At 42.2% G+C, this 25680-nt stretch overlaps 1 protein-coding gene across 1 annotated transcript in view; it reads left to right on the top strand.

Moving 5' to 3' along the window:
• Nucleotides 1–25680, top strand: part of ITPR1 (inositol 1,4,5-trisphosphate receptor type 1) — a 282814-nt gene that overhangs the window by 7707 nt on the left and 249427 nt on the right. The window contains exon 2 of the mRNA XM_054975949.1: nucleotides 21144–21251. Within this exon, the coding sequence (XP_054831924.1) occupies nucleotides 21160–21251 (92 nt within the window). The 5' untranslated portion in view covers nucleotides 21144–21159. The remainder of the gene's footprint in view (nucleotides 1–21143; nucleotides 21252–25680) is intronic.

Raw genomic sequence — 25680 nt, 5'->3', positions numbered from 1 at the left:
CTTTACTACATTATTGCAATGTTCAGAAATGAAATCTTTATTGCCTTATGAATAGCACTGTAGCACCTTAGATCCAGAGGAGATAGCCGTGTTAGTCTGTAGTAGCAAAATTGAAAAGAGTCCAGTAGCACCTTTAAGACTAACCAACTTTACTGTAGCATAAGCTTTCGAGAATCACAGTTCTCTTCTGACGAATGTTTCCTTGCCCTTAAAAGGAAAGTTCTCTGGTTAAGAGAACTGTGATTCTCGAAAGCTTATGCTACAGTAAAGTTGGTTAGTCTTAAAGGTGCTACTGGACTCTTTTCAACTGTAGCACCTTATTACTATTGCACTTGTTCTACACTTTATATTATAGTATATTTTATGAGATGGTATTTACTGGTTATTTATGAGCATTTTCCCCTGGTGAGGTGGGTCCTCAGGTCACCCACTATGGCACGTGATCCTCCACACTTGCCAGCTTCTGGCCCCTGCCACTACTCACTAGGCCAGTGGGGGGAAGTGGCAATGAGGAATGGTGGAGGCAGGCCTTCAGGCATATGCCTGTGTCCCCCAGTGATTGCATCATTTCTGACATGACTCATTGCTTCCAAGTCATGCCAGAAATGATGTAATCTCTTGTGGGGGGGGAGCTCTCACACACGCTTTATACACATGCACAAATGAGTACCTGTGGGCTTCTGCGCTCCCCTAACCTCCCATTTTTGAGTTGGGGGACTTGGCAATCCTGGTGGCTAAGGCTATAAAAAATTCTAGAAATTGTGGTTTAGAATAAAAAGTAATCCAGTTTTTGGTTGTTATGGATTTTCCGGGCTGTATTGCCGTGGTCCTGGCATTGTAGTTCCTGACGTTTCGCCAGCAGCTGTGACTGGCATCTTCAGCGGTGTAGCACCGAAAGACAGGGATCTCTCAGTGTCAAACTGTTTTTGTTCAAGTTTTTGTTCAAGTTGTGATGTACCAGCTGTGCACTTGTCAAAATGCTGTGGTGGACAGTTGGCCACATCTCAAAAGATTGGACTGATCTTACAACCTATTTGTAGCAAGGGAAACAGTTCATCTTCTATCAGCTGGGAGACCTATTGTTATTCCAGGCATCAGTTCTCTTTTCTCAGAGCTAATCTTTGTACATTGACAAGCTTTCAAGATCTAAATAAGGAATTGTCCCTGTGACTACAAAACGTGCATTATCTTGATTCTAGTTTGTGCTTACTCTGTGGTGCCTGTGTCTGAGTCTCACAGGTACTGACAATGTGATAGAGTGCTGGAGCACATGCTAAAAATATTTGGTGTGGCAAGGTGTGATGTATGTTGCACTTCTTGTCATCAGGAAGTTGTTAACTATAGAGAGGGGAGGGAGAAGTGCTTTAAAAAGCAAAAGTAGAATTGGAACAAAGTATATCATCGACTTTAAAAAGTTACTAGTATTTGAAAATAAAATGCTTTTAAATGGTTGTTGAAGAATATTAAATTTATAGGGCTATACTAGAGAACTCTGAAGCAGATTACATAGGTTGTGATTTGCCGAACTGAATACAGCCTGCCAGCCCTATGTGATGGCCCACCAAGGATTTGCATGAACAGAGAAGCTGTCAAATACCTGGTAGACCGCACTGCAGGCTTGGCAAGCTGTGTTTGGCTTGCTCTGTTGCAGATTATGTAAGCCCCCCACTCCAGCCTGGATTCCTATTTTGTAATGTAAAAAGGTGGAGTGGGTCTATTTGAGAACTGTGCATAGGATTAGGGGAGGGGCTTCTTAAAATGATTGATTTTGTATTCTTGAGGGCTGCTGTGTTTTAGCCCTTAAAACCCTCTCTGATGAATATTTTGCCATACAACCTGACTCTAAGGTAGGCTTCCTGGAAAAGTTCTCTGAGTAGCTAGCACAGCCAAAGTGTCCGATCCATATGCAAGAATATGAATGTTAAAGCATGAAATGTTTCTGTAATATTTCTGGTCCCAAAGCGGAAGACTATGAAAATAAGAGATAGTTTTAAAAACGTTAAAAGAAAGAGCAATTAAAGCATTTTGTACAGCTGTCTCAAGTTCAAGAACTAAAGGCAAGTCCTCAAACTACCAGTTGCTCCAACACTGTTAAATATAAGGGAATGTCTCTAAACTGTATCCCTGCAGTCTCCCAGTCATCAAACATGTTTGAAAACAATTTCCTTTTCTTCCTGAGTGAAACTGTGAGCAAAATTTTTACCACAACAAATTGATAGGGCAGCCAGGCCATGAACTACCTGTTTGCCATCCCTGATCTAAAGCAAATATGGACTATTGTATCCCAAGAGTTAAAGACAATATTCCCCCCACTCACCCTCCAATCACCCTCTGATGCTTATCACTGGCCTATTAACTGTAGGCCAAGCTACACATGATGAATGACACTTGAATGGCAAGTGTATTTCTCCCTGTTCACTTGCCCTCCACTTGCTGTTCAAGTGTCATTCGTCATGTGTAGCTTGGCCCTTAGTTTCAGGAAGTTCATCTGGTAGCTTCTATAGAAAGGGTTAAGGAGATGTATTGCTGTAGAGATCCTAGAGACAACATTTTGTACTGCGGTAGAGTGTTCATTGTGATCAAGAGAAATCATATGAAGTTTTTTTTAAGTCTCTGAAGAGCTGCTAGACATAAATTGGGCTTTCAAGGATATATACGTGTATTCTTTATTTTTGTGCTCTTTTTTGTTTCAGAACTTTAAAAAAAAATTCTGAGGGAAGGATGAGAGACGAAGGGAAGTGAATCAGGCTACAAATATTGTGTTTACTTCTAAAATCTCTGTTTATTTCAGATTTGCTGAAGTGTGGTAATTTCTTTATCTTTTGGCTGATTGTATGAGTTTCTTCTTGCCAATGTGTCCATGGGACGTCTCAGATACTGGTATATGCATATGCAAAAAGTGTTGGCATGGATATTAGTCACAGTTTTGGTTTGGCATATACATGTTGTGAATGTGTTTGGCAGAGCGCAGGGGTGTCTACATACCCTGTATTCCTCATTCCCTTTGGTTCCTGCTGCTAAAAGGAAGAATATGGCACAGTGTATTGTTTAACCCCCCTCCCCTCGAATGAGCACATGGGAGCATGTTCCATTCACAGTGACTGAAAAGTGCATGTGTTCTATCAGTCACTTACAAGAACATCTCGCACCTGAGAGTTTGTTGTCTAGGGTAATGAAAAATGGGCATACCAGTTTCAGCCCCTCATTTTTCACATCCTGAACAGGTTTCACTATACCTTTTCCCTTAGTGCTGAGCTCTTTTCATATCAACCATGACTTTCCTCCTATGATGCAGCATGTGAGTACTCCACAACATGTTTCAGAAGAGAGATTCTCTGTGGGGGCTCTGGCTGGTGTACTTCTGACTCAAGTCGCCTCTTCCAGCTGGTCTGAGAGAAGAGTAGGAGGGCTGTTGCTCAAGCTGCTGAAGAAATCGAGGCAATCATTAGCTGTTCTGTTGCAATGCACCTAAATATTGTGTTGGGGAAGCATGAAGTTCAGTTCTAGGAGTGTGCGTTTGTGTGTGTGTGTGTGGGATGAGATGCAGCCCATATTTACCACAGACCCCAGAAATTTTACATCTGCTTGTTCAAACTAAATCTTCCGTTCCTTCTTTAAAATGCATTGTCATGGGCCATTCAGTAAGAGCCTTCTGTTTAACAAGTGGCTCGAGATGTTTTATTGCTCATTGATAGAAGATAATAATCATACTTAACAACAGTGTCCCTTCTTAATGGCTGCAGCTATTTTACTAATCCCACTCATATGGGGCTTGACTGAGAGCAACTGTGGGAAGTTGGAAGTTAACCAGCAAAGGACACAGAGCTGGACCTTTAGCAACTAGCTGGCAAGGAGCAGCCCTGGAAAAGTCCGATTGTCTTCAGTTTATTGGGGTGGGTGGATTGATGCTGTCTTCAAGACCAGCGCTGTCTGTTGTCCCTTCCTGTATATTTATAACTAAATGAATTATCATAGAAAGACCATAAGACACCAGAGGAAGTTCATGCTGTGATGGATGGGGAAATGTCCTGCCCCTCTCTGTCAGTCACCGGTCCTCTGTATTTCCTGTTGGGTGTCAGGCTGGAAAGATGAGACTAAAGCTCTGTGCTGCTTATTTGCAAAGAGCTGAGCTCTGTTTCTAAATGCCTTTTGTATAATAAAAATATTTAGGAAATGAAACATGCCAACTATAGAACAGTATAGGCAAGTAGAGGAAGGCTCATCCCTGAAATCTGATGTCCACTCTCCTTTTTTGACTAGGAGAGCGGTCTGCAGAAAATGGCTTGGCCTTCTGCTCACAATTGCCTAAGTTTGCTTTTGAATATTGTGGATTAACACAGTTTCCATTCACTGGTGAACAGCTTTGCTCAGCAGCATAGAGCTGAGACGGTGGCTAATTGAATACAAAAGCTGGATTTGCTGAAAACCAAATTACTAGGATGTTAAACTGAAGTACATCTGAGTTAACAGTAACTTGAACACTGATTGCTTTATGATGGCATTGGTCCAAACATCAGAATGGGAAGTATGCAGTCTTGCACTCAATGTGGTTACTGAGGATATACAGCCATTTCCATGCAAGTTATCCCCCAGGATTCACAGCTACTGGGAAGTTTTTGCCCCTCTGCTTCCTCACAGCATCATGGTGCGTTTGTGTACCTCCTGGCTTTTCTCCTATCTTTCTCAACCTGCTTTGCTCTGAAGTTGTGGTAAAGCTTGGATGGCTGCTGGGTGCATAAGATTTTCCTGCTCTTATGGCAGCCATTTTTGCTGACTCCGTTCCCAGAGCAGCGCTCTCCTTTCCCCACCACTGGGGAGTAAGTCTAGCTAAAGACTGACCTTTTGTATCAAAGCTGGGAATCCAGAGAGACTGTTACTCTTATTGTTATTATATCATATATCTGATTCCCAAGTAATACTGATGTGTGGATGCTTAAACTCAACCAGCATTGCAGAAAAAAAATCTGAAAAACCCCTTACATTGGGGTGTTTAAATCCCACCCCCCAAGAGCATGTTTTTTGGGGCATGCACAGACACTTACTTAATCCTTCTCCTTCAGGAGACGTGCCTGGCCCTCACACTGTAAGCATGCCTCTTCAACTAAGGAGGATGCGGGGAGCCAGCCTAGCTGCTGCCAAGGCAGCAATGAAGCTCCAGTCCAGAGGGAAGCCACTGCTGCTGCTGAAGCAAGGCTCTGAGTGGGGGGAACCACTACCACCTCTGTTGAAATGGCAAACATGCTACTGGGTGGTCGGTCAAGGAACAGCTTGCTTCTACTGCCACCTTTGCACTGGAAAAACAACTGTCACTGGGCCTGGGGAGAGCACAAATGTCACTCTCACTTCTGCCTCGGATGAGGCACTGAACATGGAATTGGTCACCCCAGGAACCACAGCCACCCTTGCAGTGGCAACACTATGGTCTGCTGGGATGGGAAGACAGCACTGCTGTCATTCCAGTGGTGAGGCTGGGATTAGGTGGGCTGAGGGGGAATCCCCCCAGGTGATTCTCATGGGGCCTCACCTCTTGTATCAATATGATATTGAAATACTGATAAGTCCCAGTGACCCAAGCAGGAGGGATGGCCACTGCTGGGTGACTGGGGGAAGGCAACTGCAAGGAACCTCCCATGTGAAAGCCCTGTTGGCACTTTGCTTTATCAGTAACTGCATCCGCAACAGAGAAACTATACAAGTCTGTCCCAGTGTGGAAACGACTCATGTCTCCTGCAGCGACCCAAGCAACAGTATGCAAGTCTGTTATGGATATAGCAGAATTAGCTTCTGAATAGCTATCTTTTTGAGGTGGTTGACTCTTCATCTCTCTTTAGGATAAGTCTGCCAATTATCTGGGTTTCTCCTTGTTTCCTTTAGCACACACTTAAGTTGGTTTAGAAAGTTTAGTAAAATGTGGACAATTCCTTCACGCATCCTGGGGCAGATATTACTTCAGCCTGGTTTAAACTATACATACTGTACATACTATACTGTACATACTGTATAGAATGAATGTTCCATCTCCCTCTACCTACAGGCTAGAGATTGTGATTTCATTACGAGCGCCTCCCAGAACAATGTGTATATTATTGTTTTAAATATATATATTCCTATAATTAAGATATCACCTTTCTTAAAGGTCTGTTCCTTTGGAGAAGGGCTCTCCAGAGGTGCATTCACTGAGCTTCTGGTCAGATTTCAGTAATACGATATGTCCTGGAAAGTTAACTCTTGTGTAGTTCTCAGTATTTGTCTAAAATGCATGCTGTCTATTTATTTGTCATTCTTTCCTGTGGTTCATCTTTATTCTCACATCAGTTCTTTTGGGAAATCCTCTGACTCTTCTCTCAGTGTGGAAAATGAGGTATAATGCATGCAGAAAATCCCAAATTCAGTCCTAGGCATTGCCACTTAAAAGGATTGTGAAAGCAGGGCTGGGAGAGAGCTGGAGAGGCAGCCAGTCATATTTGAGCTGGGGAGCCGATGCCAGTCATATTGAGATAGACCAGTGCTGTAATTTAGCAGCTTCAGGTTTTCTGTCTAAAAGAGCCATCTTTGGTGTCTGCCCTTCAACTGTAGGTCTTCTTTCCTTTGGCAGTAGTCTCATGTGTTTTTCTTTATATTGTGCTGGCTTTTAGTGACTTCCATCACTTTGAATTTATTAAACACTTCTCACGGTTGCTTTTGGAAGTTTAGTTTTCTCTAGTGATCGCAATAGGTCTCAAGCCGAATGAGTATTTGACATTAATGAACTATTAGTTTGGAAGGCTGATGCTAATTGAGGTCATATACTGATCCAGCAGTACAAACTAAGTAGAGCTCAGGATGGAGAGGCATGGCTTACACCCACTTACCCACACCCCTCTTGCTTGAAACGATTCCCCTCTATTATATCTACTTTTGACTCTGACTCTGAAATGAAGTTATTTCTCACTCATCATGTCAAGAGGAAAAGGTAGAATCCTAAGCTAATTTATAAATGTTCAATTATCTAATATGTAACTGTGGATCCTAAATTTATTTCTTTAGTACCTCCTACTTTTGCTTGAATGTTAAGGCTGCCTGGTGTAAGTAAGGTAGGTGCCAGGCAAGCCTCAAGGGGGAGAGCACTCAAAAGGTGAGGCACCACCACTGAAAAAGCTCTGTCTCAGGTTACTACCTGCCTTACCACTGCGAGTAGAGGCACTGAGGAATAGGGCTTGAAAAACAAGGTGGCTGTTCAAGTAACCTGCCTTTTAGGGCCCTTTAAAGTAGGAACCAGCACTTTGAATTGGGCCTAGAAACAGATGGCCCTCCAATGCAAATCTGTCGGCACAGGATTGATAAATTCCCAGTATATGATCCCTAATGATAGCCTGATTGCTGACCAACCAAAGTTTCCAGATAGTTTTCAAAGGCAGGCCCATGTAAATTGCATTACAATGATCTAACCTGGATGTGATCAGAGCATTGGTCACCATGGCCAGATTACGTTTTTCAAGGAATGACTGTAGCTGGTTTTTCAGCCAGAGTTTAAAAAAGGTGCTGCATAAAATGCAAAAGGAATTAAGTCTCCAGCTATAGGCCAGGATCTGACAGCACACCTGAGCTCTGAACCTGTTCCTTGAGGGGCAGTGTAACCCCTTCCAAGACGGACTGACTCTTAGGTCTGCAAACTGCTTTGTTGTAGACCTGTGGCAACTTAGTCTTTTCTGATGGCTGAAGTAGGACTATATTTTGCATTGCTCATAGAATCATAGGGTTGAAAGGGACCTCTACAATTTCCTGCAGAATGCAGGGAATTCACAACTGCATGGAAAACAAATATAAGTATCTTCTTTTGTGAAACTAGCAAAGATTTATCTTTCAGTTGTAATCAAATGTATTAGTCTGACCAATCATGTTTAAGACAGACTGTAATGCCAGGTAACTTTAAAACCAGGCACCATGAGAGACGTACTATGAAACGATGTGGTGTTGAGCTCTTTACATTGGCTGTAGATTAAGAATTATTTCATATATTGCTTTTTTTTAGCATGTGGCTATTTTGTACATGCTAAAACAATATTGGCATTACCAAATATAGTTGTCAAAACTTGCATATAATAGATGGATGTAGAGAAAGCAATTTCCGTTGAGTTAAAGCTATCGGAATAGATAGGAATTTTCCTTCACAAGCAAACATAGCAACAGCCCTAAAGAACAAGATTAGAAGTTGTTGCCCTTTGTAAAAGCCTTATAGAATATGAAGGATTAGCAAGAACAATACCTTCATTTTCTCCTTTCCTCAGTAAAGAGATTATGCAAGTCTGCTTTTGGAACTGGAAATTCTTTATTACATCCAGGTCATGTGGATTTTTCTTTGTTTTCTTTTCATGTAGCAGTGTAGAAGTCTTCTGGTACAAAACATAGACATAGAGTAACGGTCTCATTATCGTGTGTTGTATGTAGTGCCTGTTTTATCCAAGTTTGGGCAAGTACTGTTCTTTTGTAGTTTATGAACTATCCATCATTTAATGCAACTCTAATTTTTGCTGGAAAACCTGACATCTCAAATCCTTGGATTGGCAAGCACACCTGAATGGAATGAAATACGTGACTCGTTTCATTGGGATTTGTGTTCAAATTGTTACGATTTTCTTCAAGTGTTCACTGGATTCTTCCTATGGATTAGAATAATTTTTCAATCCTTAGACGCTATTGCTGCAGTAAAAGTTAAGTGGACTCTATTACTAAGGTAGGCTTATCAGTTGTCCACTGGTGGCGGGCAATCTCTGGGGGTTTGCCTCTTTTCCCAGTGATCGCCTGCCACTGGCAAGCAACCTGGGAAAGCATGCACTGGACATGCTTCTGGCAGGGTGCAAAGATATCACTTTCTGAAATAATATCATCATGCCAGCTGCGGGCATGCTCCTGTTCTTCGTTAGGGCCAATTTTAGCCTCAAACTGGCTAGAATTATAGCCTCATGCAAAGCATGGAAGCACACCCAAGACCAGCATGATGACATCACTTTCTGGAAGTGATGTCATCACACCTGTCTGGGAGCAAGGAAACAGCATAAGGTAAGTGTGGAAATGATGTCATCACACCTGTCCGGGAGCTAGGAAACAACACAAGGTAAGTCCCAGGTCCCCCACCTCCCAGGAGGGTATAGGGACCTGGGAATCCTATGCTAAGGCCTAGTCTACACATGCAGCAGAATGAAAGGAGGTACAATTCTGAGGTGTAAAATGGAACAAGCCATACTCTTAATATTCTACAAATAAAAACTTGCTGTAGATTAAAAATTAGCACATCATGGAGAGAGATTCTGACCTAGCCTTTCATATGGTATGCTAATTTTACATTTACAGGGAATTACTAATGTGGAGGAAATCTGTAAAATGTAATCTGTAAAATGTAATGTGGTGTGGTCCATGCTACTACACTCACTACTTTGCCACTTCATCATCACCTTATTCTGTGTGACATCGAGACCAGGCCTAAGATACTTTTGGTACTGACATCCTGAGGCTAATATACGTATTTGGAAACTAGTCCTATTTATTTCAGTTGTTTCCAATTAAATCTGCTTAGGAGGAGAGGTGCAAGTTGGTGAGCTGCTTGGAGAATTTTGTGTCCTGTACCAAACACAGAGCAATGTGGGGAGTGAGTATATGTGGGCCAAAAGTAGAAACTGGAGTTTTCTAATTTAATTTTTAAAATCCTAATGGGGATTCCTCCCTTCCTTTTTTTGAAATTAGGTCTTCTAGCCACCCGTGGCACCCTTCATAAAGCACGTGCTGCCTGGGTAATGCTGCACATCTGTTTCACGCAGTCATACTGATACTTTATTGTGGAGCTTGGCTGTTTGAACAAGCAACTGTAAAGAGGGAGAGGCTAGTTTCTCTTGTTATATTAAGGGCATCTTCAGTTTCTACCAAGGACAACTGTATAGCTGTTATCCTGTAGCGGACGGCTAGTTCTTAGAGGAGTGGGACATTGGCAAAAGGCTTTGAAAGAACAAGGAACCATTCCTCTGTTCCGGAACCCAGGACTGAAGAAAGTCGCAGCTATGTCTAAAATGAGGTGCTTTGGGGCAAAGTGGAAGAGCTGGGGGGATGGGTAGCTGGACATAGTAGATGGCGTGCAAGTGGTTGGGAAAGCAAGATAAGTTGGTATAAGAGAACATATGGTGAATTTTTCTTCAATGCCGGGTGATTGATTTAATGGCGTAATATTAAGTTTTTACTAGGCACATTTTGCATTTGCAAGAGCAATGCGAGATAGAGAATGCAATTCAGGTTTGTATGGCTTTAGAGGCAGCAGGCATGGTTTAAGATCAAGTCTTTGGTTATGAATGAAAGAAGAGATCAGTGTGTACCTTTTCTTGGCTCTTTATATATGGAGGTAGGTGGTATCATTTGCTCTGTTTTATTTTCTGTCATGCCCTTAATGTTTCTTCTTTAGTATTATTAAGGACATTCCAGTAAGACTGTGGCTTACCAAGTTTTTTTTTTTAAAGACTACCTGCTGAGTTTCATAGCCAGCAGTGCCGATTTGAGTAAGCGGCTTTTATTCGTGGAATTAAAGAGACTGCATATTGCATCAGCCTTCTTCCCCAAATGACAACATTTTGATGAACCTGATAGGTCCCTCTTTTGGGGATCTGTAGATAGTATGCCTATCACTGAAATCTTTCAGCTGTTTCTCCTAGACCTGTTTTTCTTTAAAGTAGTAAGCCTCTATGTGGGTTTAAAATGTTCCTCCATAGAAAATAAGTTGCCTGATAGAAGGGTTGTACTCTAGTTTTTCCTTTGACATCTAGTCTTCTGTGTGGGTTTTTATATCACTTGCAGTCTGAAAAGACGTACATATCAGAGCTTACAATCTCCGTAATGACTGTAAAAATTCTCTCGGGGCAGGATTTGTATAAAGTCCATAGTTGATAATTTAAGGTTGTAATAATGTACATACTCTTGCAACCCCACTGTTCTTAAACTGCTTCCTGAGTGAGCCACCTCCCAATTATGGATAACTAAAGCCTGTACTCGGTGCAGAGTTCATTTACTCTACAAGTCCTCCACTGAGACTTAAAAGAGAATAGGCCTGTGTTTGTGCTTTAGGTTAAGGATGATGGACTGTTCGTTGTTTTAATTTAATATGCCCTCCAGGTCTAAAGTATACCTTTGCATTTGTAGCGTGTTTAATATACCGTGTAATGCTATGTTGTGTCTTAGTATCAAGCACATGCATTTATATGTATGTATAAAGAAAAAATGTCTGTCAGATACAGTTTTTAGAGAGCCAAGGAAGGGGACTTAAGATGTTGATACTGTACACATTGGTACACTGTTCCGACAAGAGGAGGTGGTGATTTTTACTGATTTCCCCTACCTGCTGCAACTCATTCACCCCTTTCCTAAATTTTGTGAGTCCTTCAATCCTTTGGAACAACACGGTGGGAACATGCAATGTGAGAGAGGAATTAGTAATAACCACTGGTCTTTTTAAGTGCCATTAGTTTTTTATTAACATGGATAGTTTCAGGTCAGTATCCATGCTTTACAATGAAAGGACTAAAGCAGCAGGTATCTGTGACTTGCTTTGCCACAGGTATGACCTTCAGTCTTGCATACTAGTTGCTCCTCTCTCCTTTTTTTGGCCAAAAAAGTCTGATTTATTTCCTGAATAAAAAAATAAAAACCAGAGAAAAAGGTCTCCAAACCACATTTCAGACGTCTAAAAATTTGTGTTGGTGGAAGGATGGTGCACATGTGCACATGAAACATGATTTCTTCCCACAGCAGACACATGATAATCCTAAGCATATATATTCAGAAGTAAATCTTGTTGAATTCAGTCAGACATTTTCCTGCTTAGAATTACAGCCCAAAATTCTGTAACTATGGGTCTGCCTTTTAGAGTCTAATAGGGTCATCCAGTGGAATTGATTGGCAATAGATTCAGCACTGGCAAAAGGGTATACTTTGTGCAGCGTATAATTATGGAACTTGCTATCACAAAATGTGTAATGGCTACCGACTTAGCATTTTAAAAAGGGTCAGCTGTATTTAGAGAAGGCAAGATTATCAATGTGTAGAAGCCCAATGGAGCATTCATGCTGAAAAGCAGTACAAGCAGGGAGGGCTGTTAACCATCCTGTCCTGCTTGTGAAGGCCTAAAAAGCAAAACCAGCAAACCTCTGAATACAGCGCCAGGAGGCAACTTCAGGGGAAACATGGCTGGCCTATGGCTGGCCCTCGAGTCCAGGCTAACTGGTTAGACACTGAGACAGAATGCTGGACTAGATTCAGCAGATCCAGAGGAATTAGCCATCTGTAGTTGCAAAATAGTAAAGAGTCCAGTAGCACCAACTTTGAGAATCACAGCTCTCTTCATCAGATCCAGGAGGGCTTTTTTATGGTCAGTTGCTGAAGCTATTAGAGGTAATGGAATTCAGTTGCTGAAAATGTTTTCTTCCGTTCTAGAATGCTGGTTGGCTAACAACGCAGCCAGACTCAGTTAGAGCTTCTGTATGTCTGCATTGTGCATTCTACTTTTTCCCATTTGGGCAGAGCATTTATAATGTCACACTTCTTGTATTTTCCCCTCATCTATTGAGATGACATTCAAGCAGCTAAATACAATTTGGGTTTCTAATTGTAGCTCATTTAACTCTCTCTAGGGTAACACTGCCTGTTAATTTAAGTTCCTTATCATGCAGCAAGGTACATAAAATAACCAATAACTGAGCAACCAAGTCTGTTGCATGGAATTGAGGCAGAGCACCTAGTACAAAAGGTTGCTAAGAATATTGTTCTGAATGGTTTATTTCAAATGATATTGAGTATCCACGTCGGTGTTTGCTTAAAACCTCTGCCTTAACTTTTAATAGATTTATTGTACCAACTAACAAGTTGTCCCTCCTTAAACAAGCGTCCTTTCCCATTTGCAAATATTTACTGATTTCCTGATGCTATGCTGGCCATCCTTTCTCTTCTTTTTTTTTTAAGTGAATAGGAGCCTCTAGTATAATTAATATCTGGATGACAAACAGATGGCAACAGATAAAAAACACAAGGAATCTTGTGGCACCCTGAAGACAAGATTTACTGAAGACAAGTATAAGTTTTCACGGGGGATGGTTCACTTGCATCTGATAGTGTGGAACCTGCCCTCAGAAGTGGGTGCTTCAATAAATATGTTAACTTTTTAATGTTACAAGGTGACCTCTTTTTCAGTTTGTTGCAACAGACTGACACGGCTATTGTACTGGAATCTGTAAACTGATGGAAGCGGTAGGAAAAGCTTTGTAGATGTTAGAAGCATAGAGGTGCCTCAAGTGAGGGGGGAAAAATAGCATCCCATCTTGTAGAGTTAAACCGGGCCTGTCTTGTAGAGTTAAACGGGGTTAAGCTGCCCTGTCTTGTAGAGTTTCCACTTTTAGAAGGCTGGCAAGGGTCCTGAAACTTCAAGGGAAAGCATACTTGTAAAAATCTGGATCTTAGAAGAAACCATAGCTTGATATGAAGGGGTTTGGTTGGAATGTCTAGAAATGGGAGCAACAAGCTATTTTGTGCCTGTCTGGTGTGATAGAGGTGAGTATATTCTGAACTTTCAGTGAAGGGGCCCTGTAGGTGTACCCTGTGGGTGCATGGAAGCTTTTCAGTTATGCATGTCCGTGTGGCTGGGGGCTTTGTTGAATGACACAGTTGTGGGTTGTCAGTGCTGACCCGTGGTTGATCTTTACCATTGATTGTGTGTCTCAGTCATAGCTCCCATACAGGAGAACCTCATTAAAAAATAGCACAAGGTCACAGGCACCTTTGTAGGGTCCTGAATTTATAGAGCAATATGGTTGTGTGGTAATTGTGATGATCCTCCGTGAAACTGTGTAGTGTGACTGCAGAGTGACAGTTACCCAGGGCTATGTGCTTAAATGTACCCTTCATAGAATTCTGCACCAAGATAAAAAGTTAATGTTTATAACTTCCTACATGTTATGCAAAATAAACTTATTTACCCGCTTTGCCTAATCATGATTATGCAATTCTGACAAATTTGGGACACACAGGAAATACGTTTGGCCCTAATATTCTGACCATTGATGCTTACTCTCTCACTACCACAGTTTCTGAGGGTTAGTGTATATAAAAATGCCTACTTTAATAGCTATAGAGATTCTGAATGCCAAAATCTATGCTGTTGTAACATCCCTAGCTATAACTCTTCTTTAAAGTAAAAAACAAACAAACCCACTGCAGATGGGTGATATTGTTCATACAAGGTGAGACTTAATCCCAAGAGGTGCAACAAGTAAAGGGTAGAGGCTGCTCCTCCCAAATATCCCCCCTCCCCATGTTTCAGTCCTAGTATGTTAAGGCTATGTAGACTGGACACGGCCGTAGCTATGAAGGCTGCCTTCCTTCAATCCAACAGCACACAGAAGTCATTGTTGTAGCTAGCTTAGGGCACTCCCTGCACTGCCTCTGCCTGGTCAAGAGCACTGCTGGATGAGTCCACTCAAGTGGTTGAGAGTACAGGAGATGCAGTGTAGCAATTCTTTTTCAGTTCATCTCTCCTGGCAGGTTTGAGCTGGGGCAAAACAAATGACCAGTAACAATTTCAGAGCTTTTAAGGGGAATAAAATACCTCAAGGAAACACCAACATTCTAAAATTGAGCAAGAGCTGCCTTCTGCTCCGTAGAAACAGGCTTCATTAGGGGCAAATTAGTAGGACAAATGCTTTTCTGGAGTTGCTTCCAAATTAGTTCTTAGATAATGATTGTATGGCAGAAGAATTAGAAGCAGAACCTTGATAAGGTGATGGAAATGGTGGTGGAGGAAATGTTAACACGCAGACTTGGATTTGAGGGCAATTGGAAAAGAAGGGTCAAGATGCTCTGAAGAGCATTTTATACAAGCTGGCTAGTTCTCACAAAAATAGATGTGGCCACCAGCTTTTGTTCAGCAGGTAATACATTATTAACTATCACTTAGCTCCCTTCCATAAAGTATATTTAATATGATATACTTTGAGTCAGTCCATTAGTTTACCTAGCTCACTCTTTTGTGCTCTGGCTGGCAATGACTCTCCAGATTTTTCTCCATCTTTTTTCAATGGAGGTGCCAGAAGTTGAGTCTGGAACTTTCTTTTGGCATGCTCTGCGACCATGTCCATGGTTCCTCCCCTCTTAAAGCAAAATTCTTGTCCTCCTAAATAATGGTCTGTTATCACTTTATTCTCCCAATGTAGCTTCCTAGTGGAGCAAGCCTTCAGTGAAAACCAGACTGTTTCTCCTAAGACTTGCAGAAAGTTAACTGGTATTCTTATTCTAAATATCTATATTTACAGAATAGACTGTTCAGCCGTAGCACACAAGTAACTTTTGGTATGCCACATCTTAAGTGTTTAGGTGTGGATGCAGGAAGTTTTGTTTCTGCAAAATAATCTGGATTTTATCATATAAACTGCCGGTGGAAGAGAGAGCCTACTTGTTTGTAGAAGGGAAATATAGTGAAATATTAGTCTGAATGGGTTTGTATTGATATTTCTTGAGCTTAGCTCCAGATAGTGTTTGTTTCTCCCTGCACGTCTCTCCCTTCTGATATTATGCCAAGAAAGATTCTTGTTGCCTTGAACGGAAATAAGTATGACCTCTTGCATTCTTCGGGGCTAGATCATGGGGAGTGGGTGGGAAACCTCCAGTATCCCAAAGCAAAACGGCAGAGACATCCTCTGCTGGGGGTAAGTTGGTTGTACAGCTGTAGAAGTACTTCACATTCTGTTCGTACTATTTGCTACACCAGAATCTTTAGGCTCAAGGGTTGGGGGGGGGGGGGGACAGTTATACAATGTTTGCAGAACATACACAAAGTAAGTGTATGTAAGTGTCTGACATGAACAAATACAGTTGGGCTTTTAAGTCCTGTAGTCAGTTGGGGTTCAAATGAAGTTGAGCCTGCCTGAGTTACTCTTACAGTTGTGGAGGCGGCCAGCTGCTAGCAAAACAGTGGCATTGCTGCTCTATTCCCTAAGGGGAATCTACAGAGGTCAAGGACCAGGCAAATGCCACAAAGTGGGCCCACAAAGGCCATGACAGTGTTGGCATCCCCAGTCAGCAGCAGCCCATACCCGGGCTTTCTCTGTAGTGGCCCATATCCTGTGGAATGACCTGCCTGAGGAAGTCAGAAGAGCCCCTACTCTCCTGGCTTTTTGTAAATGATGCAAAACCAAACTATTCAAAAAGGCTTTTTATTCAAATGGGAGGGCTGTATTGTAGGGATGGGATCTTAGATGCTTCGCTAATGAGTTAGAGACCATAGACTTCATCACTATATTGCCTTGCATATTATCTCTGCTTTAAATATGTACTCCTATGTACCATCAGTAACCATGTTGTCCAGTGTTAGTCCTAGAATTGATTATGTTCTGCTTCAGTATTTTTTCTACTTTGTATTGGATTCTTGCTAATACTATGTTTTTTAAACGTATCAAATTTTCCTATGGCATCGTTTATGGAAATGTCCTTGATTGAAATGTACTTGATACTGATTGTACTAATCTCATACTGTGTAATCCGCCTTGAGTCTCAGTGAGAAAGGTGGACTATATAAATGACACAAATAAATAAATAAATAAATAAATAAATAAATAAATAAATAAATAAAGGGCCCCTCTGGGGGGATTGTATCTACAGGGGTCTGCAGGCATACACAAACAAGGTACACACAAGAAACTAAGAAATACAGAGTAGGAAAAATAGAGCCGGTTGCATTTGCAGGAGAGCCCACTTGAGATCGATGGAACTGGGTATACTCACCTGGTCACGGTGTGGAAGAAAGATGTAGCAGCAAAGCGTGGTGGTATCTAATGCCTGTACTAGACCTGTAGAGAGAGAGGCAGCGGCGGTTCAGGACAGGAATGGCACGTGCCCCTCATGGCCAGGGAGGCCGGCTTAAATACCCCCAAACGTACCCTGGGGCTGGTGCCTTTCCCTGTGGTTCTCAAAAGGGGAACAAAGGCTTAATGGCTACAACTACCCTAGATGGGCCACTTTAGGGCCTGATTGTATGATTGTGACACCTCGGAAAGAGGAGACAAAGGAGGGGAAGGGAGTGCCGGGTGGGTTGATTAGATTGGCCAGGAAGCTGGTGTTGTCTTGACGGCATCAGCTCTGGAATGCAGTGGCTGCATTGAGATGCGTCCATTAGCTGTTCTGGACAGTCGGCACTTAGCTTCCATTTCGGGGCGGCTTCCAGGATATGCAGAGCGGGGTGAGGTCGGCCGCTGCGGACGTGACCAGCTCGCTTTCACGAAATGGCAGCCTTAAAGTAAACTGTCCAGGCTGGCTCTTTACTGCTTGGGAACATGGCTTCTTCCTTGGCACGGCTTGGGCTTGCTAGCAGGCTGCCCGGTGATGAGGGCAGATTCAGTGACCGGCCTGCAAGGGGCTCTCCGCGGGAACTGACCAGGGGGTGCCTGGCCAGGCTCATGGAGACTCCCTGTGGCTGGCACTGTGCTGCTGGCAGCATGGCTCTGGGCCCAGGTGAGATAGGTGCCCAAGGAGGCAGGAGACAGACATGGATGGTACAGTCCATTGCAGCAAGGAGAACAGGAAATAGGCACGGGCAATGCTGCCCCAAAACAGAGTCTTTAGTAGATCTTTAAACAGCAGCACAGGAAACTGACACAGTTCATGGCAGGCCTCATAGCAGGAAGAGGAGCGGGACCTTGGCAACACAGTGTAGTGGCCCGTCAGCTCCCTGAGCACTTTTGCCCATCCTCAGGATTGTGCTGTTAACTGCTTCAGCTGTTCAAACCACTTGCACCAATAGCAATTACAGTCCGTTCAGTATACTTCGTTCTGCTTTACTGGATTTAAATGGTAAAATCAACAGTGTGCGTTCTTTGCTCAGAATTCTTTTTATGCATTTGTATACTCGCCCCACACTATAGTAGAGCATGTTATTTTTACACCAAGGACATAAAAGTTGAACCAGACAAAAGGATCCTCTACTCCAGCTTCCAGTTTTGCATAGTGGTTCCTGGAAACCCACGTACAGAGTGTGCAGACAGGATCCTGGATTCAATTCCTGGCATTGCTCATTTTAAGTATCTTGTGTAGGAGTGCTGCGAAAACTCTGTATAAGACTGAGGAAGTTTACTGGAAAGTGATTTATTAAAGCAGAGACTATAGTTCTCTCCTATGCCAAAGCCTTCCTGAAAAGGGAGGGATTAATAACATAATAACATTTGCTTGTTGTGGATTTTCCGGGCTGTATAGCCGTGGTCTTGGCACTGTGACACTGAGAGATCTCTGTCTTTTGGTACTACACCTCTGAAGATGCCAGTCACAGCTGCTGGCAAAACGTCAGGAACTACAATGCCAAGACCACAGCTATACAGCCTGGAAAATCCACAACAACCATCACTCTCCGGCCATGAAAGCTTTCGACAATACATAATAACATTTGATTTATATTTTAAAGTTTTGGGACAACTTAATGCCCACTCAGAGAGGTTTCTAAAGTGTGTTGTTATTACCCTCTCGACAATCACCCTGTGAGGTGGGTGGGGCTGAGGGAGCTCTGGAAGAGCTTTGAGTGATTCAAGATCACCCAGCTGGCTTCAGGAGGAGGAGTGGGGAATCAAAACCGGCTCTCCGGATTAGAGTCCTACTCCTCTTAACCACTACACCAAACTGGCTGTCTTAGCTAACCTGTAAAAATTTCTGGAAGCCATATTCATTTTTTCTCAAGAGAGTGGCATCACAGAGAAGGCTGAAACCTAGCCTCTCTTGTCTGTGCTCCCCAAATAAGAAAGAAGTAGAGCCTATCTGAAGACCAAATGATGTGATTGGTGTTCACTTCAGGTGGTGTTAATTGCCTCTACTCTTTGAACTCCTAACATCATTAACAATTACAGTCTAGTCAGTACCCTTCATTCTGCTTTGCTGGAGCCAGCAGTCTGAGTTCAAAGTTAATACTCTGAGTTCTCCTGATTTGGAAGCCAACACTTTGAGATCAGAAACATGTCGCTATCAGTACAGATATTTCAAAATTAGCAGGGTGACTAATGATCTCTGCGGGTTGCAGCCACAAAGTCTTGGAGTCTGAAGAGAGGCAGCCATGTGTGCTGAGTACATTATAGTTGACCAAACATATCATTGTCATAGCTGGACAAGGCTGTCCTTGGCCACAGCTGCCAACTGAGTATGAAAGAGCAAAGTTCAGTCCAGAAGTACTCCCAAGCAGTGAACCTGTTTTTACAATGGAAGTGTGGCCCTGTCAAGAATAGCCTGGGACCTAATCACTGTGACCATCTCTTTGGCATCTAGTGTGGCAGTTCTAACTCTTAAGGAGAGCTGGCTATGTATAGGCTTCCTGTGGTTGGATGAATGCCACCACCACATAATTTCCCAGATTTTGAGCACTTTTGAGTAGGGCCTACCACCAGCATTCCTGTGTTGATAACCTACTCTCCCTATGATCAAAATCGCTATGGAGGGCACTAGCAAGCCACACATTTCTCCTTTGATACTAAGAGCAGAACCACAAGTGACTAAAGGCACAGATTGGACACTTGTCAGCTTTCCTCAAGTTTTGATGGGAAATGTAGGCAGCTTGGCGGAATGTTGGACAAGTGACAGTTGAAAAGTCCATTGGACAGCAGTCAGAGAGCCAAGCTTCAAGACTAGGATGCCTACATTTCCCATCAAAACTTGAGGGAAGCTGACAAGTGTCCAATCTGTGCCTTTTGTCACTTGTGGTTCTGCTCTAAGTTTATCATTGAGTGGTAAGAAGTCTTAATTTTTTTCTTACATCAGAGAGCTGACAGATTACAGAACTACACTAGGGCCATGGACGTTCATTCTTGAATTATGATCTGGAATACGTGTTTGCCAACCCAGCCTCTAAGATCACCTGCTAGAACCAGTTCGAAGTCTGAAATGGCTGAGCTCACAGCAAAGACTTGAACTAGAATCTGAAGATACTCTTTTGATTACAATAGTCTCCCAGTGTTTATACTAGGCCTGTCTGATCCAGGGACTTCGTGCTCTCAAAGAGACACAAAGCCTGAAGTTGTATATCCCCTCCCCCCTTGACTGTTCATGAACAGGTCTTGAAGATTTGAGCTTATACCGTGCTAGTGCCTTGAAGCTCTGTGGTTCCAATTCCAGAGTTCCAGGCAAAGGAGCTCTTTGAATGTCCCACTTCTGTGTTTATGGGAATTCAGAGCATTGTATAGAGTTCTTCCTTTATCCTCTTTGTCCTCAAAATAGTATATGTGAGCGAAGAGGTAGTCACTGATCCAAAGTCAACCAGTAAGCCAAAGACTGAGTTGGCATTTGGCTAACCCAAATCATAAGAGTATGCTGTAGCCGCTGTTGATGCCAGTTATGGACAACTTTTAAACTCCCATTTGTTCCCTTAATGCTATTTTTTATCTGAACATTTTTATATTTGAACACTTGTACATCTAATTTGTGTTCTAGTTTAAAGGTGAGGAAGAGGTGGTGGTGAAGGATTTGATCACACTTTGTAGAAACTATAGACTTGTTACTGAAATTCTTTAATTACTTTCAGGTCTCTGTGAGGTTAAATGATGAAATGAGTAAACAAAATGATATGAATCTTCTTCTGAAATTCATATAAAATGTTCTTACAAGGAACAACAATGGTCAAATCAATTTATCTCATTTTATCTTATTATTTGAAGGCAATTGTTATATAAAGTATTAAACCCTCTTAATTTTTATCAGATTTGCATGACAATAATTATATCAGATTCTACTGCTAGCCCTTCCGAATCCTTTTTTGAGTTGTCATAGGCAGTTTTGCTATGCTCGTATGCCAGTCAAAGAAAACAGATTTTAAAAGATGCTTGTGCTGACTACATTTCCTTAAAACTAGATCCCTTGACAATGATGCAAATTTTCCTGGTGGAAAAAGCAGGATTAAATTTTAAAAGTATGTTCACTTAGCAGATTAGTTTCTTTCTGATTTCTTCCGTTCTTCTAGGTGGGATACCTAGGGCTGTAAACTTTCTTCAGGTTGAAACCTACATCCAACAACAACCAGTGGCATAGTTTCTATTGATTTTAATTAACCAGCTTTTGAGTATATCTTGGATAATATCTCTGCCCAGTAAATATTGATGGGTTTCTTGTCTCTCCTTTAGGGCTGCCAAGCCAGAGATGTCCGACAAGATGTCAAGTTTCTTGCACATTGGAGACATTTGTTCTTTGTATGCTGAAGGCTCAACAAATGGATTTATCAGCACTTTGGGGTAAGGGTGGCAATTTTCTTCTGCTGCAGGGTGTGTCTAATGAGCTTGGCAGTAGAGAAAGATAGGACTAGTCGTCTAGAAGTTGATGCAGTCATCTTGTGTTTAACAGTACTGGGTGTCTCTTTTTTCCCCACAGCTATAAATCCTGGGATAAGAAGTTTCCCAGGTGAGTGAATCCATTTCAGAAGAAGTTAAACATATCACTTAAAAAGAACACCCTTAATACTCTCTTCATCTTCATTTTGTTGCTGCTACTGAGGGCAATCTCAAAGGAATATCGGAGGCTGGAGGTGTGTAGTTTATTATCTGGATGAAGATTTTGGCAGCAGAGGCCAGTGAAAGGATAATACATCAGTATCTTCTCTTGCTTAGAAAGATGAGCAGGGAGGCATATGAGATGAGGTATTGGAGTTTATTGACCATACATAAATATTAATAGTCAAGACTGGGGTAATTTTCCATATCACCCTGTGGAAGGCTGCAGGGAGAGTCATAGTGCCAAAGGTGGTGATAAGAACCTAGACACAATTAAGTACAATGTACTGAGAAACCCTACTTCAGAAGTCCTGTATGAGAGGCAAACGAGGGATAGTTGGATGGATAGCCATATGGAGATAAATGTCTAGGTTTGCTGCCTCATGGGCATAACCAAATTCTTAGTTTTAGTTTCTCAAACTTCAGCCAGCTTTAGACTGGGAGAACTTGTAGTGTTAGCCAAGAATATCTCTGCTGATGAAGCTATGTGTACTACTACCTAATAAAAATATAGAAGTAAATCTCACTGTTACTGCTTGCTATCAGGTTGCAACTGTTGCAAGATTGTTGTTGTGAACTGGGGTTAGTATTTCCTAGTAGGTTTGTGGTTCAGCCCTTTTTTGAACATAAGGTTCTCAGATGTTCCCTGAAATCTGGAACCTTGTGAGTAAGTGAGACTAGGAGAATAGATAAAAACATGGCAAAATGTATACATATGCAAGGTAGTCTAATAAGCAGGACTTATGACAGGTGGTAAGATAGCAACTTGTTTGTTGCTCATCAATTCAGGACAATTTAAAAATATACCAAAGACAATAAATACTTCACACATTTATAACAAGCAGTAGAATCATATAAAGTTTAAAATCCATAATTCATGGTTGTAACTGAAAAATATTACTAGTATTGGAAATGGTTTATCTAAAAGCTCCTAGAATAGTGCAAAGATGAGAGAAGCAGAGCCAAAGCTAGATATCAAGAGGAAGCTAATTTCACTTGAGATTTCACTGGAGCAAATGTTAGCTTTAACTTTGGGCCAACTTTAGTTGGATCCTCAAACAAATGGTTGTGTGGAGCCCCTGTTATTAAATTCCGAGAGATTTCCTGCAATGTAGCCTTACAGATATTAAAAACCAACGACTACTTCTAGAAATTGGATGGATGTTCTGAAGATGGGCAATGTAAGAATATGTAATCTGGGTTTTGGTTGCCTTATCCAGTGAACTGCTGCCATGCCACCAATTTCTGAAAAAGTCCCAGGTGTGGGAGAGAAACCACTAGAAGGATATATAAATAGAATTGAAAGAGAGGCGCTGGGGTGAGGTGGTAGAAAATGAGATTTTGTATGGGTCAGCCATTCAGCTTAAGCTTGTGAGGATAAAGGGGGGCGGGGAATGTGAATCCTGTGTGCTGCTGTAGAGTCCTTTGTGGAAGGGTGGGATAAAAATGTGACCTCCAGATCAACTGGCATAAAAATTGAGTGTCATTGGTTACCACAACATGAGTTACTGTAGCACAGTTAACCTGGAGTATGCATTAGCGCAGGCTGTGCCACTGCACCACTGAGAAAAAGTATAGAACACTTTCTGAAGTTGGAGCTCTCACGGGAAAGGCATATTTAATGTTGACTCCAGAATTTTTTACTTGCTCATCTACCTCGGTCTAAAAATATATATACATAAGTGGGGTTTTTTGTGTTTAAAATCAGACCGTTTATTCTTCTAGCTCATTATTATTTATTTTGATTGAAATTGACCCTGTATGGTCTCTGGCAAGAGAGTTTAGTTTTAGGTAGGTTGCTGTGTTGGTTTGCAGTAGAACAGCAGGATTTGAGTCCAGTGGCACCTTAGAGACCGACAAGAGTTTCAAGGTGTATGCTTTCAAGAGTCAGAGCTCTCTTCTTCAGACATCAGAGGTCTTTCTGAATGCTTGCTAAGGATTGGGTCTGGAGCCTTCAGAGCTCAGAGAATATGTTCTACCCTTGAGCCATGCACTCTCTTTCATCATGCTAGACTATCAAAGGTGTGAAGGCATGCTCTCATTAACTTCATCTCTGAGATACATCCCTCTGTTTGAATTATTTATTTTAAATATTTTAACAACAGACATACACAACGTCACAACAGCAGCAGTAAAAACACAGGGTAAATCTCTAAAAAGCATAAGTAACAGGGAGTAAGCCCTTAAAACAACAGTGACATAAAAGATTGGTGACTGATAAAGCCACAGATGAAAAGAAGGTTGCTAAAAGGACAGTGATGTTTAAGCGGGTAACAAAACAACATCAAAGCACAGAGGGAGAGAAAATTTCTAAATGGTCTGGCATTTTTTTAAGTAAAAAAAAAAATTTAACATAGTGCAAAGTTGGGCCCAGACAAGCTTCTGAGGGGAGAGAATGCATAGTTTAGGTGCCACTGTTAAGAAGGCCCTGAGCTGAGTACAGTATAGTACTGATGCATCCAGTTTACTATGTTGTTAAATCTTTTTGACTGCTCTGTTTTAGAATCTAAAAAAACAACAACCTAGGCCTTGAGATGTATTGAATGATCCTCACTCACTCATTTATTTATTAGCTGCCTATCTGCCTTGTAAGAACTCAAGGTAGCTTAGAATATAAATAGAAATCATAAAATAAATAAAACAAAGTTTTAAAACACAGTTCAGGACTACCAATAAACATAAAACCAAGTTAATTAAAAACAGCCCTAAATAAAGCAGCCACCATCAGCTACCACCATCGAAAAAGCCCTCTCTTATGTATCCACCAGGAGTGCTGCATTAGCTGATGGGACAATCAGGAGGGCCTCTCCTTGTGAAATTAATTCCAAGGCAGGAACATATGGGAGAAGACTGGTCGCAAGCCATGTTATGTTTTAAAGGCCAAAACCAGCACCTTGAATTGTGCTCTGGAGCAGATTGATAGGCAGTGTAATTGCTGTAGTAGCGGGGTCAAATGCTCCCAATAGCTGGCCCCAACCAGCAGTCTAGCCACAGCTTTCTGCACTAGATGCAGCTTCCAAATGCTCTTCAAAGTTCACCCCAAGTAGAACCCCAAGATTGCAGTTCACCCCAAGTAGAACCCCAAGATTGCAGTAGTCCAATCTTGATGAAAGCTAGGCATGGATCTCTGTGGCTAGATCTGACTGAGAGTCAAACAACACAATACGAATTACACGAGACCGAGCGAGTGTCAGGAGTCCTGTCTTACCCCAAATGCCCATGTCCAGCATTCTGTCGATGAACACGTGTCCTGGTCCAGGCACACATTCAAAATTTTCTTCTCCAGTGTAGCCGCGATGGTGCATGTATGCAGTCACGATCAGTAAGTTGGCAATGCAGAGCGTCTTTATTTCCTATATCTTCCGCTTCCTATCTGTGCAAAGTGGAGATGCATGATGGGATATCTTGGCGGTACGCAGAGAAAACCCGTGCCACCATGAACACAGGTTCGAAGGAGGTCCTGCAGTCCTGGCGCGTGTAGTTGAAAACAACATTGGAACACGTGTAAGTTTGTTTTCATGTCATTCACGTGTAATTCGTATCATGCGGTCCGGCTCTGAGCCAGGAATGGGTTCAGCTGATGTACACATTCAAGTACTCCAATCCACTTCTGCCCGCAGGTTTTCTAAGGGGACTGCTATGCCAAACAATACTCACAAGCTATGAATCTGGCTTTTCAAGAGAAGTATAACCCTGTCTAATGGCTCAGGAGACACTTGTAGCCATTTGACATGCTACATGGGGTTCTTGTGAGTACTGCTTCCCAGTGTTGGCACCTATGATGCATCCCTTTCCCCAAGAATATAAGACCATTGCCCAGTCAGACTTGTGGTCACTGCCTTGAAAAACCTCAGGGAGTGGAGGACAGGTAAACTACAAACCTCCCTAATCTGGGGGTCAGGGATGGATATAAAGAGTCTATCCTCTTCAATGTCCCCCCAGCCATACTCCACAGTCTGTGTGCTCTCATCCAAGCATCCAAGTGGCTGTCTGAAGGAGAGAGAGCTGGGCACAAAAGGTAAAACCACCAACACGGCAGTCACCCAGGAAAGCAGCAAGCTGTCTCCAGAAGGGTACTGGTGATTTTAGTCTGCTTCTCCGCAAGCCAATTGGCCCTCCTCTGGCCTCCTTGGTAATCTCACTTTCACATCTGAGCCACTGTGCCTGATGCTGA

Source organism: Eublepharis macularius, chromosome 4 (assembly GCF_028583425.1).
Source record: "Eublepharis macularius isolate TG4126 chromosome 4, MPM_Emac_v1.0, whole genome shotgun sequence".
Taxonomy (NCBI): domain Eukaryota; kingdom Metazoa; phylum Chordata; class Lepidosauria; order Squamata; family Eublepharidae; genus Eublepharis; species Eublepharis macularius.
This window is presented reverse-complemented; position numbering and strand designations above follow the sequence as displayed.